This window comes from Melospiza georgiana, chromosome 6, assembly GCF_028018845.1.
Source record: "Melospiza georgiana isolate bMelGeo1 chromosome 6, bMelGeo1.pri, whole genome shotgun sequence".
Lineage (NCBI taxonomy): Eukaryota > Metazoa > Chordata > Aves > Passeriformes > Passerellidae > Melospiza > Melospiza georgiana.
The window spans coordinates 42049826-42067029 of NC_080435.1; the positions used below are offsets into that span (position 1 = coordinate 42049826).

The window sequence follows — 17204 nt, forward strand, 5'->3', positions numbered from 1 at the left end:
TGGAAGAATCCTCATCCTCCTTTAATCATCTGAATAGGTGAGTATGTCTGTGCACACAGAGGCAGTTGCCAGAGTAAGTATGTATGTGGCTGTTTAGCAAAGAAATTCAAGTTTTCCCTCTTGAACTGCCATCAGTCAGGCTGGATGGAAAAAAAAATCAGCGCAGGCAGCATGAAAAATTTCACTCCTACAATACTGTACCAAACAATAGCGTAAGGGTTAATACAAACCTCTTCTTGCACTGCTCAACTTGTCTATGTGCAATTCAGTCTCCCTTCCTGGCCTGAAAAGCAATTCTCCTCAAAGTCTGCTTAGCGACCTTCCAGACTAATGACCTCACCAGGACTGCTCAAGACAAATGCTGGGTTAATAAAGGACAGTCAGCTGCAAGATTCAGTGCAAGGATCCCCAGCAAGGGGATCCAACTTTATTCAGGCTATCATCTTTCAGGCATAACATAGCCCTTCTCTCTGGGGAAATGAGTAAGAGCTGGGACCAGGGCCAGTATGTAGGCAAGCCTACAGTGTGTATAGGAAAGGAATAAGCATTCTCTGACCTGTTATTCCAAAGAGAAAGGCACATGCAATAGTCCATCTTAGCCAAGTCAATTATATGAACTGCTTCTGCCCTGAGGGAAAGCAATTGCACAGTTCTAAGCATCTACTTCAGATGTTTGCTTGAAAACACCCTCTGCTCCATGCCTTACAGATTTTGGTTTAAATCAGGTAACTCCTATATCCCCTATGGATGTATAGATCAGGGTGGAGTGAGAACAGTGAAGCAGCCACAGACCTTCTGCTCCCTCTTACATCAGGCTTTTCCCCTGTGACTGGTTGTTCCTGCAGTTTTAAAGTAAGTTAGAGATTATGCTGCTTGGACCTTAAGTGGAAAATCTTCATTGTGGGAAGGATAAACAATATGTTGAAGCAGAAAATAAATTATAAACCCCAAGAAACAAAAAACCCACACCCTGTCAGTTTTTACACTGAGAGGCCCAAGACTTAAGGTTCTCACATGTCTAAAAGCACACAGAAATTCATTCATGAGAGAGTGAGACTGAGCCTTAAGAGCACCATTCATGCAGCAACTGCAGGATTATGACAGGCAAAGGCATATGACATGCTGTGGATAGCAGGCCATTACAGAATTAAGTTAACCAGGTTTGTTTTCCTGGATTATATTTTTATTTTGGCAAAGAGGGAGTGCTATCTTCTCTCTAACCTCATTTTAAGGGAGGAAAGGAGGAGAGAAATAACTATAGAATAAATACTGCATTCATCTACTCCCAGTTCAAGAGCAGCTCCAGGCACTGGCCAATAAGTAAATATATAGAATAAATATAAGGCTTTGCATCCAGAAAGAAAATAACAAAAAACTGAATAAAATTGCTAAGGTTTGAAGCCAAGGGTTTTTTGGGGTTTTGTTTTTTGGTGGTTTTTTGGTCTTTGGTTTGGTGGGGGTTTTTTTTGTTCTTTTTCTGGTGTATAGAAATTAAATACTGGATGGAACAAATACATCTCTTGTTGTAGCATAAGCCAGTGTCTAGCTTAGTCCTCCCATCTGCCAGACTTGGACCTTGAAAGCTGCTGTGTTTGTCTTATCAAAGTTTTAAAAAATATTCCAGCTATTATACAAGAGTACAAAATGTACAGTCTAAATCTGAAAGAAAATAAATAAATTTTTAAATAAATAAAAAGAAAAATATCTTCAAGACTAGAATGACATTTTCAGTGGAAGCAGGAGGTCAACTTGCCTTGACAGGAGATGCCAAACATTTACAGCTGACAAAAGGAGTTAGAGGCATGCCAGCTGTTTAATCTGTCATCCTGGTTATTGTTGTAACAGGTGAGTTCTCTTCAGAAACTCAGTATCATAGTTAGAAACACAATGGAGAATATTCAATTCAGCTTGTGCATTTCAACATGACAGTGCTACGGGAAGCACTACAGCCCAGGCAGCTAGAGTCTGGTAAGAAGCAGGTCACAGCCAGCAATTCCATCAGTCCGCACAACAGGAAGCCTGAAAGGAGATGGTATCCCACTGAGGCTTGTGTGCTCCCCCTGGAGGTAAGCAACAAAAGGGTTCATCTGGATGACCCATGGATATGTCTGCAAGTATCTAAACAGTACATCCACTGAATGTTCAATACCGAGGTGGTGGCATTGGGAGCAGTTACTGGACTGCAGCAACACCCTGCTTTGCAGACTGTTTGCCAACACCATCACCAACACATCGTTAGGAGCAGGATCATACCTTGATCCGCTGAGATGCTGAACTTCCGACCTCCTGGAGACTCCTCAGAGCAGACAAACTAAGGTCAAGTATATTTCAGAGCTCTGCCTCCACAAAGCAGGTGGCGTACAGAGCACTAACAATAAATCTCAAACTCCGGTTTTGTTGTTTTATATAACAAGTGTTACTCCCATCTATGTGTTGGTTTCAGAACTCCCAATCCTCCCACTTAATTTTTCAGAGGTGAGGAAACCCACTATCTTACATCTTGACACCATGTATATGTTGCATTTATAATAACACTTAGCCCTAGAGAATTGCACCCATGACTTTTAACTGAAGAAATACAGCTGCAGAAAAAATAAACATCAGTAACTAACTCAGAAAGATAACTGGATAGAGTAGTCATGGGAAAACAGCTGCTAGAGATATAGCTCATAAGAAAAAGGCATGGAGAAAGAAGACCTCAAACAGCAGCCAAGTTTCATTTATTACAAAGAGGAAAGAAGATAGAGCAATTATATTGTTTACCACTCCTCCCATCTCATGTAATTGGGAAAACGGATTATGAAGGGCATCCTCCTGGAGCAATGAACTTAAAACTGAGAAAATGAAGGAAGTCCAACTTCTATCTAAATAGAATAACTAAATACAGCCTAGCAGCTGTGGTGCAAATTAAACAGTTTTTTAGTAAAGATACTTAGCCAAATACTTGATTGTCTTAACAGCTGCATGCTCCAGCAGCTTAGGAGGCTGCTAAGAGGGAATGTACACACACTGCCAGCAGTCTCTGGCATCACTTCCCCTAAGCACCAGTCTCCCTGAACTCTACATCACTACTAAGGTCATGTAGCTGGTAATTACCTCTGTGACACCTTCCCTTTCTGAGCATTGCAGATACTGCTGCTCTACTTTCATAACCATTTACAGATCCCTCTGTAATTCATCAGAAAGTTGTGTTAATGAAAACTCATCATGCATTTAGGTCCAGAAACAGTTTTAAGAGCTACATCTGGAATCTCAGTTCTGGATCCCACTACAATGCTCATTACCACAGGCTCTGATTGTATGTGTGGGTACTATCCTTTAAGCATCACAAAACACATTATTTTTCTCCCAACAACTATATGCTGGTTGCAATTTTACAGTTAGGAGCTTTCTACCAACCCCACTTCCAAACCTCTCCTATAATCCCACATAGTCAAGAGGTACTCACAGGTCTCTAGATCCATTTGGTATTAACTCCAAATTGCTCTAGAACACAGGGGTTTTTATTTTCCTGAAACAGACCACCTCCATAAGAGTCCATACCAGAGCTCCTGTGACAGTGGTCAAAATAAACACAGAGATCAAGTTTTCAACTCTGCCTTTGTGTCTCCATACAGTCACTAGCCATGGTCCTGCATTTCTGCCACAGTTTCAGCTATGAGTGCCCAACAAAGCATGAGTAAGCCAGGGCTTTGAGAGCTGCAAGTCACCCTGGGAACACCATAACCTCCAGAAAGAAGAATAAGGGGACTTGTAGGCATTGTCCTGGGGTTTCTCCGCACGACTTCATATCCAGCATTCAAAAACTTAACAATTCCAAGTGCATACCACATTATTTCATGCATGGAAAGAGAAAGCATTAGTTTGACCCGTGCAACATTAGATTTTCCAGCAAAATATAGCTGGAACCTTAAAAGCTCCCTGAGACGCTTCCATGCAATTTGCCCACAATACAAGGTTTTGGTTTATATAAAATGGAAAGAGCACCTGTGATACTGGAACACAGGTTCTCCACCTGAGTTGTATCACAGGACTGGCAGGGTGCTTCAGGCAGTACAGGCACAACCAGTTCATCTGCTGGTGCATGGTGCACACCTCATGGGTCTCATGAGAGCTGGAGCTGAGTCTGGCTCTCTTATGGGCAGCTTTCATACATACACACACACACCCCTCCTCACCAACTGACCTCAGACTCAGGATAGCTAAAGTTCTAAGTGCCAACACTATGTGTCACAAAATTTTTTGTGGTGCTTTTGTTGGTTGCTGTTAAACCTTTAGTGTCTTCTAAGGTTCCTATTACAATGTTAACAGCAGGAAGGAGTCATGTGCAACCAGGCTGCCTTCTGGCAACCTTTTTGAGCCAGATAGAAAACAAAGCTGTCAGTTCACCCTTTCCTTCCCTCCCTTTATAAATACAACTGCTTACAAAATCAGAGTAAGAGTACTTGCAGAAATCATTCAAACTGTGAGACAAACATAATCATATAAATGTGTATCTCTGCATCCATCCCTCCCCCCATGTGCCAGTGCCATGCCAAATCTATTACCTAAGGGCAAAATTATTCACACCCCCCCCCAAGACTGCTGTTCACTTACAGAAACTCACAAATGGTAGCAAAAGCCATCCACGCATCACCAAATACCACACCATCTGGCGGGGCAAGAGGGCAATATGCAGTCCCTACATGCTCACAAGGGCACAGAACATAACTCCCTACCCCCACACACACCTTGTTTTTGTAGTTTACAGAAGTGAGCTGTAAAAGATCAGCAGTATTCCTTTCTTAGGGAGGAGGGCAAGGGTTCCTGAATGCAAATCTTTCAGGGGTGGGGGGAGGAGATAGGGGATGGAGGGAGCAAGACAAGCCCAATGCCAAAGAAGCCACCTCTGGGATTTAGGGATGTCTTGGGAGATTAAATTAGGCTCATTGCTTCCCTCTCTTCAACCCTCATTACTTTCTTGTGTAGCCAATTTGCCCTATTTCACCTTGCAGCCAGCAAAACCTTGTCCAGAAAGTCTTCAGAGGTTCAGCAGCCAGAAATACAAGGTGCCACAGTTACTTTGTGGTATTTTCTTAGATTACAGTAATTTATTTTTCAATCAGGAAAGTAACATTTAAAATATCAAAGTCCCTCAATATAGAGCATGAAGAACAAACAATGTTTTAAGTCTCCCGTACCTTCCTGCAAAAACCTGAGGTGGGACCGGATTTCCTGCCTTGTTTGTGAACAGAGGATTCATGTTTCTGCCAATATTGGTCTCTGCCAAGACTGGTTTCATCTTTTAGGGAAAAACTGAGCACCAAATGTCAGGTTGAACTGGGGAATTTACTCTAGGAACAGGTACAGCTTTTGTACTGGACAAAAGGTACACTGGGATCCAAGTGACTGCAGTCTGCCTCCAAGTTACACAGCCCTCCCTGTCCTCCCAACACATGTCAAGAGTCAGGAGTTGATCCTAAGGGTTCTATCTACACCTAAACATGGCTGGGTGCAGAAGGATGCAGCATGGACTTCAGTCTGGCACAGGAGATGGATACTGAAGGTTGGCTATTGACCCCTGGGCAGGCTGACTGCAATAGGGAGTGCACAAAGAACAGGGCAAGTGACAAGACCAGCTCTTCCATATGATGGCTCTGCTGACTCTCACATGCTTTCCATCTTCATCTCTCTTTTGGGACAACCAGAGTTATAGCCTTCTGGGGTAATCATGCCTTACAGGGTAATTTTTTCCACAGGACATTCACTGTGAGGGTCCTAAATATGTTTGCTAAAAATGACATATTAGGTATCATTCTGAGACTGCTAGAAAGGAAGGAAGCCTTTCCCAAGGCTTCTAGGCTTTTGCTGCAGCTCTAGAGCTGCTGTGAGTGGCTCTGTAGAACCCCTGGTTCCATTCCTGGCAATCCCATTCCCTGGTCCATTAGTCACAGCAAGCAATTTCTTGTAGAAACTGTTACACCACACAAACCCTTCTGTCAGCAAGCCAGCCCTTACAGATTATTAAGTAAAAGACATTTCTAAGCAGTTAGCAGATCCAATCTAAAAGGCAACACAACAACTAGCCCTGAAAGTACTGAACTATTACTGAGAAATTAAAAGAATGAAAAGAACTTGTTTTGGTGTAAAAGAGTATTGGCATATACAGTCCATGCTCCTTGGTAGCAATTAAACTGACCAAAAGCAGATAGCATTGCTCCTCTCTTTTCCAGCTCCTTGAATATCTTACACAGGGACAAATAACCATGGGCATTATGTTGGTTCCTGCAGCACAAAAACACCTGCTAACCAAGGCAGTGGAACACGGATCTCTTAAAGAGATGCCAATGCCTGAATACACCTATCAGCCCACTGGGAACACAGCTCAGGTTTGCAGAGATGCAGAAAATACCAATGCAAAAAGTGCTCCAACTCCCCCATCCCTGCATTTAGTGAGGGTGTGAGGGGAGAAAAGGACTTTTAGGGCATGACAAGGAAAAGGGTTTTCTTGCAAGCAGGTTGTGCAATCCAGAGTCTCGGCTGCTGTATTCAGAACAACTTTTCTTTAGGGAAAGGGAACCAACACTAACTCTCTCTGAGGCTGGAGATCTCCAAGCCAAAGCTAGCCAGCAGGCAGAGATGATCAGATGAACAAAAAGGATTTGGTAAGCCATTTGCCATCAAGAGGACATCTTCAGAGAGAAGAGAAAGACGGCCAAGCAGCTTCAGGGCTCCATCCTTGTACAGCCTGCGACCTGACAAAGAAAATGGGAAGAAACATCAACCAGAGACTGGCACCACAGATTAACTCTACACACTCACAGAGGGATGCTTGTCAATCCTCTCCTGTTCTTTCCCTGATAAACGAAGACTGCCTGCACAAATACTACATGCACCCTTGAGCCTAGATGTGAAAGCAGGGTGCACCCTACAATACTGCTGTTCATGGTTTCATATACTTGCAGGCATAGGAAGCAAGAATACACTAAATTCACCAGGTAGTTGCTTACATGAGAAGTTCCTTTCTTGATCTGTGGCCTAGCAATAGCTTCAGATTCTCCCCTGAGGAGGAATTAATCTCTTCCTTCCTAATTGGTTCCCCAAACTTGATTCTGACATGACCCAAATCAGCTCCAAGAGAGTTCCTGGATGCATTTACATGCAGTTGTTCATGAACAGAATTCCTGTTTCAGGCAGCAGAGAGAAGGTGCCACTGGAAAAGAACCGAAGTCATCTCCTTCCAAGAACAGCAAGCATGTGGTCTCAGAGTGACCAGAAGTCCAAGCCTTGAACTCAGGACCCAGCACTGCCTGTTATCAGGAGCACAGGTAAGATATTTATGCAGAAGAAAAGAATCTATTCTGTTCTAGCTTCCTCAGAAGTCTACATGAACGTAAGCAGCCTCATTATTTCCACAGCAAAGATAAACAGTGTCTTCTCATGGTACATGAGCAAATGTTACTTCCACCTTGTGTATTATTTCAAAGACAGATCCTGTAGATCCAGCAGCTAATGAAATGCACTGCCCATCTGGCCTGTCTCACAGGCCTCTTCCAATGTCACAGGGATAAGCCCTGCACTGCCACACTCACCCGCCTTGTTCTCCACAGGCTCTGCTGAGTAGAAAATGTAATCAACAGTGGCTCCAAGCCCCATGGGCATTGTTGTGACCTCTGGGCGTCCCCTCTGTGGCAAGAAGTGGCTGTAGACAGAGGTCAGGTTGAGGCCATGCTGGATAACACCTGAACACCTGCACACAAACAGCCACCAAGAAAGGAAAGAGAATTATGCCTTTTTGGTACTGCAGTCACAGCTGAATGTTCCCTTGCTGATGCAACTGTCTGAACTACTCCTACTTTATGAGCACATAAAATCTTTCGGAACTATTCGCTCCACTTACACCAAAGCAAGACAGACTCTGAATTTCCTTTGCCTTCAATACCCAGTCCTGTATATGCCTATGCCCTTCATTCTCAATCTCACCAACATAATGCTGACAGAACAGCATCCTGCTGCTGGGACAATCCTGGGTGGACCTAACTCTTCCAGATAGCCCTCCTTACCCTCTTTCACTCTCACATTTACTTCAGTCTTTCCTTCAGTCAGATTTTCAGGAAAACAAGGCTGAGTTTGAAGACTGTGGCCATTGAAGGTGCACCAAGTTACCTTGGGACGAATGGCTGAGGATCAGGGTCTTTCACCATGGCAGCAGGCTTGGGCCAGTGTGCAGGGCGGTCTGCAAAGGAGCAAAGAGATTCCAGCCAGACCTACACAGATCCCAGAACAAGCTGCTCATCCCAAGTCTGAGAAGCTTCTCCTGAAACCAAATGAATCTTTTTGCCCAAGAAGAGCAGATAGCTTCGAGTCATGAATATCATAAAGAAAAATATCCAAAGAAAACACAAGCTGTAAGACTAACAGGAGCATCTCTAGAGCAGATCAGTGCAAAAAACTGGGAACTCATATTCTGTCCTGCTGAGGACATGTCCTTAAAGCATTCAATATTACCAAAGTCCAGGGTATTTCAACATTTGCTCTCAAAAGAAAGTTTGCTTGTCTTAGCCTACAGCTTACTCAAACGGTGTCTAGAAAGGCAGAAAAGAAAAGGAGAAAGCAGAACCAGCCATGCCACAAGGCCCAGAGGTGCAGGAATGTCTACTGGGTACCAGCTTCCCCAGACATCTATATTGGGACCACCATGTATCATTACAGTCTTCAGGTTGTTCGCTGCCACCAAAGTCTTGAAGCAGAAAAAAGAAATATACATATCTGTTTCAGCTTAAAAGAAGTTTAGAGGAAAGAGCTTCAAGAAGCTGAATATCAGTGCATCTCAAACAACACAGTCAGTGTGTATGAGGGAGGAAAGTGTACTCCTCTGAGCTCTCATGAAATCTAATCATGGTCACAGAAGGCACTCTTCTGCCTTTCCCTTTCCTCTCCAGGCATTACCTCCATCTCATGTTTACCTTGAAATCATAGAATCATACAGTTACAGAATGGCCTGGGCTGGAAGAGGTCTTAAAGATATCTAGTTCCATCCCTCCATCCCATGGGCAAGGATGTCACCCACTATATCAGGCTGCCCAGGGCCCCATACAACCTGGCCTTGAACATTTTCCAGGGCTGTGGCATCCACAACTTCTCAGGGCAACCTGGCCCAATGCCTTACTACCCTCTATGTAAAGTATTTTAGGAAGTTTAAAACCATTCCCCTTGTCCCATCATTATATGCTTGTGTAAATAGTCACTCTCCTTCATTTTTTATAAGCCCACTTTTAGTACTGGAAGGCCACAATGAGGCCTCAGTGGAGCCTTCTCTTCTCCAGCCTTCTCTCTCTCAGTCTGTCCTCAGAAGAGAGGCTCCACTGAGCGAGGAGAGTGACAAGCTGCAAAGTCTCCCGTCAATACCTGGTTTAGCATCTGTCACACCTTCCAGGAGGACCAGCTGTGGCGGTCGCTCACAGGCAGCATCGCAAAAGCGGAACTGCAGCAGGAAGTCCCGGCTGTATTCACGTCTCCCTGCAGAGAAAAGCACCAATTAAAAGAAGAAAGTAACTGCAGCAAAGTCACACCTCCAGGGTGTGACCACCTGTATTTCAGACCTTTGGGCCTCTTAGAGCTCTTTAGTTTGAGAGAGGCTTTTGTTCCCAAGCACTCTGATACCATGAGACTAGAATGGTATCAGGTTATCACCTGACAACCTACATGTAGAACAGATGTGTAAAAGTAGAAGAACAGAGCACATCTATTCCTATCCCTCAGATGCAACAGTCATTGTCAGCACAAAGTAAGAATGTCCTCTCTGAGACACCAAAAGTTCAAGGGACTTTCAAGCAGATCAGTTAGCGCAACTCCAGGAAATGTCTGCTGAGAAAAACATTTCTGGAGATCAGGGTGAATACAAGTTCTATATTCAAGATTTTAACAAAAGCTATTTTGTGTGGGCTCCATTTTTTTAGTCCTCTCAATGGATGCAGAGAAGAGACACGATTGTAACTGGATCTTAGGAATGATTTCTTTACAGTGGTTTGCAAATACTATCCAAAACCACACCCCAAACACCCGGAGATTAAAGCAATGCCTGCTGAACATAGTTTACAACTGCACAGAAGTGTAAGTCTGGGAATATGAAAGAGACATAGAGCAAGTGTTACTGGCAGAGGAACATTCTGCTCCTCACTAGAGAAAGAAAATGGCAGAAATCCAATAGGTTCTGGAAAAAAATGTATTTAACTCATATACAAAGTAGAAGGAGAGAATCTTTGTCAAGTTCCATGCAGCACATGCCCAAGCTCCTCAGAGAGACAGCAAGGCCCACAAACTGCCCATCCTCAGCAAACTCATATTGTCAGTGAATACTGGAGCTCACCAGGTTTCTTTGGCTGGCACAGAGTGACATACTGGCACTTGTCTGTTACACCCAGTGAGCTTGGCCACAGTGGGGCCAGCAGCTTCCGTGAATACAATTGCTGGGAAAAGTCTTCCTGACCAGACACCTGCAAGAAGGCCAGGAAATGAGAGCAACCATCAGGGACAGAGAGCAGATTGCAAGCTATAGACAATATACATATATACATTTGCCAGAACAAGACAGGAGAATGCCCTCTTAGAAAGGCATGAGCTAAGCTATTCAGAGTATGGTAAAGCTATAGTAAACCTTCAGCTGTAGGGGACAGATATAATTAGCTAAAAGTCACCTGACAAGATACTTTACAGGTATCTTATTGAAGTGATGATTTAGCTTGAATGACAACCATATATTTGATCACAGACACACAGTAAGACAATCACAAGAGATCCACTTCGAACTTTTTTTGAACAAATGTCCACAAAAAATTTCAGTAAGTCTTGGTGGAGTTGCATTTCCCTACACTTCCAGTCACACAGGCACAAAAATTCCATAGGAAAGGAAAAAAAATATTTGATATTACGTGATCTATTATCACAAGTGTGCCCCAAGAGAAACCAGAAGAGCAGTGATGGAAACAACATGCACGCACTTGTCTGCTTCTTTCCCCTGCAGCACTGGAGACACTAGGGAAGACTGCTGAATCACTTTATTCAGTATTAAGACTATTTCCTCACAAGAGGAAGAATGCAGCCATGCATTTCTCTAGCAGCAGACAATAAAGAGCTATCCAATCCCAATTCTGGCTGGCAACTACCTTCCAGGCTGGCATCCCATGGTAGGAAAGTTCACCATTCCGGATGAATTTGTAGAGTGGAGAATCAGGTACAGAGTTCAGGTCTCCGCACAAGATGACAGGATAGTAGCTGCCTTCAGTAGTTCTTGCAATTTTGTCAATCTCTGCTAGCAGCAATGCCACTTGGGCCAGTTTGATATCTCCTCGACGCGGATTGAACAACACATGAGTGTTGGCCACACACAGAGGACTGACTGCATTCAGACCTAGACCTTCTGGGAGCAGAGGCTGCAGCAGCAGCACCAAGCCCACATTATCCCGGTTGAGGATGTCCAGGCCAGGCCGGAAGTATTCTATGGGGCTGAGACTGATCAGCTGGAACCTGCTGCGCTTATAGCACACTGCACATCCATCTGTCTTCGTCCCGGTTCTCCGTTTATAGAAGCAAGCAAAGCCTGAAAAGAAACCAGCACCTATTAAAAGGTTTATCCAGTCACTACCTCAGGCTCAGCAAGTCTGTATAGAAAAGGTTCCTACTACATTGGGGTACAGCAATATACCCAATTCTTTTCCAATAACCACCCTTTATTTATTAATTATTGGAGGTATTTCCTCGCTCCTTGTCCTTCTAGGGCCCTCTGTTTTGTTATTCTGATATTTCAACTCAGAGACATCAATTGCAAAAGAAAGGATAAAGGTCTAGGCAGATAGTTCAGAAGTAGGGCCAGCAGCCACCTGCAAACAGGAAGAGGTCTCTTGAAACTGAGTGCTTTGAAGATGTTAAGCAGGAAGCACTGCTTGGCCAGTCCCATGAGCTGGATGTACAGACCCACAAAAGCAGGACATACCCATCTCCTTGAATGTTGGTTCCAGTTGCTCCCAGTAATGGTTCTCTTGCACCTCCTGGAGACACAGAACCTGGAAGGAAGGCAGAGACCTCACTTGCTCCACAAGTATTCGCTAGTTACCTTGTTTTGGGGAAGGAAGAAAGTGGAAAAGTGCATTCACACACCAACCCTCCAAACAGAAATGTCATCACTGCAACTCTGTCCCGTACTTTCCAGATGAAAAGCACTAACTTTCTGGGTCACAGTAGCACATCATTCAGTTTTCCAGCAATGAGATAAAAGATCCTTCATCCCACAAAGAGGACTCAAAGAATAAGAAATTCATGGAGTCCTCTTCTATGCAGACTTCTCCTCCTGTACTGCCTTAGAAGACAGGTCTTTCTTCCTCTACTTCTGGTGTTTATAAAAGTTAAGCCCTGCTATCAAAGTATGACTAGTTTCTACAACCAAAGCAAGACAGACACCAAAAACATGGTCTGTGAAAGTCCACACTCTCAGACCAATCAGTGTCCAGTTACCAAGCAGGCAGTATCTTCCTAGGACTTGCCCCCATCTTTTTCTTTTCTTAATACTGTTAGATCAAACAAGGAATTCGAATTCTGGTGACACTGATGTAGAGAGGGCTTAGTCATACTTACATCAGGATCCCAATGCTGGATCTCCTGCAAAAGGTTTGGAAGGCGGTAGTTCCAGTTCAGGATGTCTGGATGACAGTGTACATAGAGATCAAGGCCCTGCTCCACCAGGTCCTGGGCAAGGATGTTGTAAGACATGACTCGAAATTCAAACAGGGGAGTGTTTTTGGAGACCTGCTCTAAGACACAGGGCTGGACAGAAAGATCCTCCCAGTCTCTCCATAAGATCTCTATATGCAAGAGACAAAAAAGCAAAGTTACAGCGGCACTAGGTACCTTGCTGATACTTTGGTTCCCCTGGGACCCACAGAACAGCCATTCTCATTCCCCAAGCTAGGGCACTCTAGCCTCTGAGCAAACCCACACCCACTCTGGTTTTCAGGTGCTCTTTCTGGATATCTATGGATAGTTGTCTGTAGGGATGGCATAACACATGACCAGAGTCAAGCATACTGAAACACCAGACCCACTTTTCAGTGCTTCCTAGAGTACAAAGCCAGCATTTGAGAACAGTAAGGAACATATATTGATACTCAGACCAGACAGTCTCACAGCACAGAAACCACTAGCTGTGACCAGCCCCTCCTCAGCAAAAACTCACTTTACAGTTTTCACTAGCAGATCCTGTCAACTCTGCAGGGGCAATCAATGTCTTGCTGACAGCAAGCCCAAACACAATAACCTGACCACATTCACTACAAAAGCCAAACCCAAACTAAACATTAGATTCAGAGCCATCACTGACCATGATAGGGCACCTCCGATGAGACAGGATAAAATGGCACCGCTTCCTGAATGGGCTGGGCTGGGAGCACTGGTGGCACTGCCTCTGCATCACATGCTAAACTCCAGGCCAGCACAGCTGGGTCATCATTCAGCACCTCCACGTTGATACCAGCACAGCCAGCTGTCTGGTGATCTGTCTGTGGGACCACAGCTGCCCAAGGGGCACTGCCTGCTACAGTCACTGTTTCCTCTGATGGTAATCTGGCCAGTTCAGCCACTGCATGATCTTGCAGCTCTGAAGAAGCCAAGGCATTTAGCTCCAAGTGCTGCTGATCAGCACACTGGGTGAGTTCCAGAGACGTATTCAGGTCACTGAGGCTGGTCATCAATAGCTCTGAACCTTCTAACCAGTCACTAGTGAGTGTAACTGATACTTTCCTCACTGTTGGAACACTCTCACTGGCTGGCAAATTCCCTGCTCCTTCCTCCAGCCACTGCTGGAGAAGAGCTTCTTGCTCTTCTGGAACTGATCTTCCTCTGGCTGCAGCAAAGACACCTTCTATCTGGGTGGACGGGCTCTTCGCCAGAAGCACATTCTTTCGATAGGTAAAGAAAGCATCTGTCATTTAAAAACAAAATCAAAATCAAACAGCCAGAAATGCTTTCTTACTCATTATTTTTCTTATTCCAACGCATTTGCTGTAACTCTGTGCAATAAAACCATTCAGTATAGTAATCCAAACAAATTATTTCTCTGAGGGAAAACAGTTACAGTCTAAATAACTTCCCCTGCGTCCTCCAGTCCAAATCCAGTCATATTAGTCCAAGCCACTGAAACTGCACACAACAGCAATGGCTTTATCAAATCTAGAGAATGAAATTCTAACTCATGCAGCAGCACAGAGAGTCAGCCAAGCTGAAAGGCCTTGTGGAAATATCAGCTCTCAGCAACATATGTAAAGGCAGTCTCTAAAAGTTAGTTGATCGTGCATGGGCTAAAAAGCTAAGGTCTTGGAGACCATCTTTTGGAGCAAGTTTCTTTCCAGGGACTGAGCAAGAAATAGCAGTCAGCTAAGAGAGTAAAATACATCACAAGAATGCATTGTAGAAGAAAAACCATTCTGTTACTAAGAGATGAAAAATGAAGACACATAGGGACCAACATATGCCTCATTAGAGAGAGTATATGCACAGAAGAAATCCTCATTACAGATCACCTGATGACTGACATGTGGCAAAAAAATAAAACCATTTTAAACTGTTTTTAATGTAACATTGAACACAGTAATATTTGTGCGGTAAAGTAGAAAAAGACAGACATTCTTTTCACTTGCATCTATACAAGAGACGGCATTTACGCTTCGCTATGAATTCTGCACAGACACTTGTCCCTACTGTTAACTAGCAATTACTGTTGATTACAAATCACTTTTTTCTCTGCATCCCTTTTTTCTCTGCATCCCTGTCAGTCAGCCAGAGCAGTAACATAGAGGAGTCAGCAACATTCATGTATAGTTTTACTATATCTTTTCTGTCAAAGTTTTCTGTATGTGTCAGAAATGGAGCTTTAAGAACCATACTCCTCTCTGTCGGTTTGTAATTAAGTTCATTAAAGTCAGAAACACCAACACACCAAGGTAATGTTCCCACACGCCCCTGACCAGGCACGATGAGTGCCTGCAAAAGCCTGTTAATACACAATAGGAGCTGAATTTGAGAGGAGTCAGCTTGCTGCTCACTGTGAAAAAAGACAGCATGCCAGTCCAGTAGTTGCTACAGGCCCAGGGACAGTTTCAGGCTGGAAGGTGGCTTTACATGAGCTCAGTAATCAGGGACTGTAAAGTAGCAGCAGGATCTAGGGAAACTAAGTGAAATAGCGATGCACACGAAACATAAGTCCATCCACGAAGTCACCCGCAGGTCCTTGGGGGATCACAGATATCTGAGCTGCCCATCTCCAAGTATCTCCCCCAGCCTGGAGAGCAGGTTGGCGGCAGGAGCTGGAGCCCCTGCGCAAAGCGCACTCTGCCTCTGCAGCACAACAGCCGGCAGCTGTTCCCTCCACACACGCCGCTCCCCGCGCTGCCCGGGGCCAGCAGCCCCGGCCCGGCCCGGCCCGGCAGCCCCACGCCCCATCTGCCTAGGGCCGGGGCCTGGGGAGCTCCGGGACAGCTGCGCCGACCCGGCCGCCGGGCCGCACCCCCTCAGGCCGGGGCGGGGGACGGCGAGGGACATCCCCGCCCCTCCGGGCCACCCCCGGCAGCTCCCCCTGCCCCCGCCGCCGCCCGCCCGGGGCCGGGTTACCTCGGAGGGCCTGGAGGAGCCGCGCCGCCGGCAGCAGCACGTAGCAGAGCACGGTGCCGATCATGCCGCCCGGCCCGGCCTCCACCGCCCCCAGCCCGGCCCCGCCGCCGCGCCGGCCCCGCCTCAGCTACGGCCTCACGGCGCGGGCTCGCCGGCGCCCGGCGTGCCCGGGCACTCACCGCGTCAGGCCCCCGGGGCTCGCACCGGCCCGGGCCTGGCCCTCCCCGGGCGCCGCTCCAGGGCCGCCCGCTCCCGGGAGGCCGCGGCCCGTGGTGGGACGGCCCCGGCCGGGGTGGGGCAGGAGCGCAGCCTGCGGAGGGGCCCGGCAGCCGTGCTGTGCCTGAGGGGTCAGAAGCTGTGACCCTGGGCTGAGTGAAGCTTGCTTTATGGCTCCGCCACCCTGAAATTTGTGGTTTCAAACAAAAATTTTCACCTCCTGTTCTCCAGAAATGCAAACAGGAAAATTTCTATGATTTTTTGTCCCCTGGGAAGCCACCTTTTGCTCCAGATGTTGCACAGGCGTTTCGGACAGCACTGATAATTGCTAAGGTTTTGCAAAGCACAACCTCTAGGCGGCAGTGGCGATGGGGTGGGGGAGACAGCAGAGCAGGAGTGTGCCCTCACTTGGTGCTGCTGAGAGGTCATCAGAGGCTGGCAATATCAGTCCTCACCTGGCTATGAGTACTCTGCCATTTGCAAGTTGAGATCCATCACGTGCTGAAACCAGGCAGTTGTATATGAAAAGCGAAGTCCTGGTTGAAGTTCAGAATTTCAACGTTTGCGCTTCACTCCACAATCACACATTTTCAACATCTGAAGGCAAACAGATTGAGCTGAGCACACTACAGCTTTTTAACACCAAATATACATTTCTGACTTGTAATCTCAGTAGCCTTCTTCCAAACTCTGAGTACCTGCAATGAAGTCAAGATTCATATTATCCCTGCCTTTTGCACTGATGAGTGCTGCCAAACTGCCCCCTTCATGGTGACCAGCTGCCATCTCACGGGTCACAATTAAATTAAACACTTACTGATGTGCAGAAAATCACACTGTGAAAAGCCAGTGTCCACAAAAGAGACAGAGGAATCTTGCAACTTTGAGTAAAGGGATGGAGTCCACTTGGCCATACTTCCATGGGGTCTCTCTCAAATTTTTGGAGGACACAGCCTCCTTTTCTCCTAAACTCCTGGCTGCAGGTTGCCCTCTTCCTTTCCCCATTAGCTGAGGCACTAGGAAGGTAAAGACTTCCCAAACCACCTACTACATATGGCCTTAAAGTTTAGAAACTCAAATTATCTAGCTTCTTCAAAAAATGCAGCTTAATATTCATTAAGACATTATGGCCCATTTCAAAGACATTAACATCCATTTCTTGTAAAATCCTCCCAGCCATTCTTCCAGAACTTGATTGGTTCCTTCAGCTGGAGTTCTTTGTGAAGACATTGAGACCCATTTCTCCCATTAGTAATTAGCATAATGAGTGTCCACAGCTAGGATCTGAGATGATGTTATAATGTAAATAAATAATAATCCTAGCACTCTTTTTCAAATCTCCATTTACAGAA

General features: G+C 45.5%; 1 protein-coding gene across 1 annotated transcript; it reads right to left on the reverse strand.

Annotated features, from left to right (window-relative positions):
• Positions 1-395: 395 nt before the first annotated feature.
• Positions 396-15720, reverse strand: ANGEL1 (angel homolog 1). The gene is made up of 10 exons (XM_058027283.1): positions 15637-15720; positions 13352-13951; positions 12610-12836; positions 11972-12041; positions 11145-11578; positions 10349-10475; positions 9388-9498; positions 8146-8215; positions 7572-7729; positions 396-6734 (listed from the first exon to the last, which is right to left on the reverse strand). The coding sequence occupies exons 1-10, from the start codon at positions 15698-15700 to the stop codon at positions 6565-6567; spliced, it is 2031 nt and encodes a 676-aa protein (XP_057883266.1). The 5' UTR covers positions 15701-15720; the 3' UTR covers positions 396-6564.
• Between the last annotated feature and the right edge of the window lie 1484 nt (positions 15721-17204).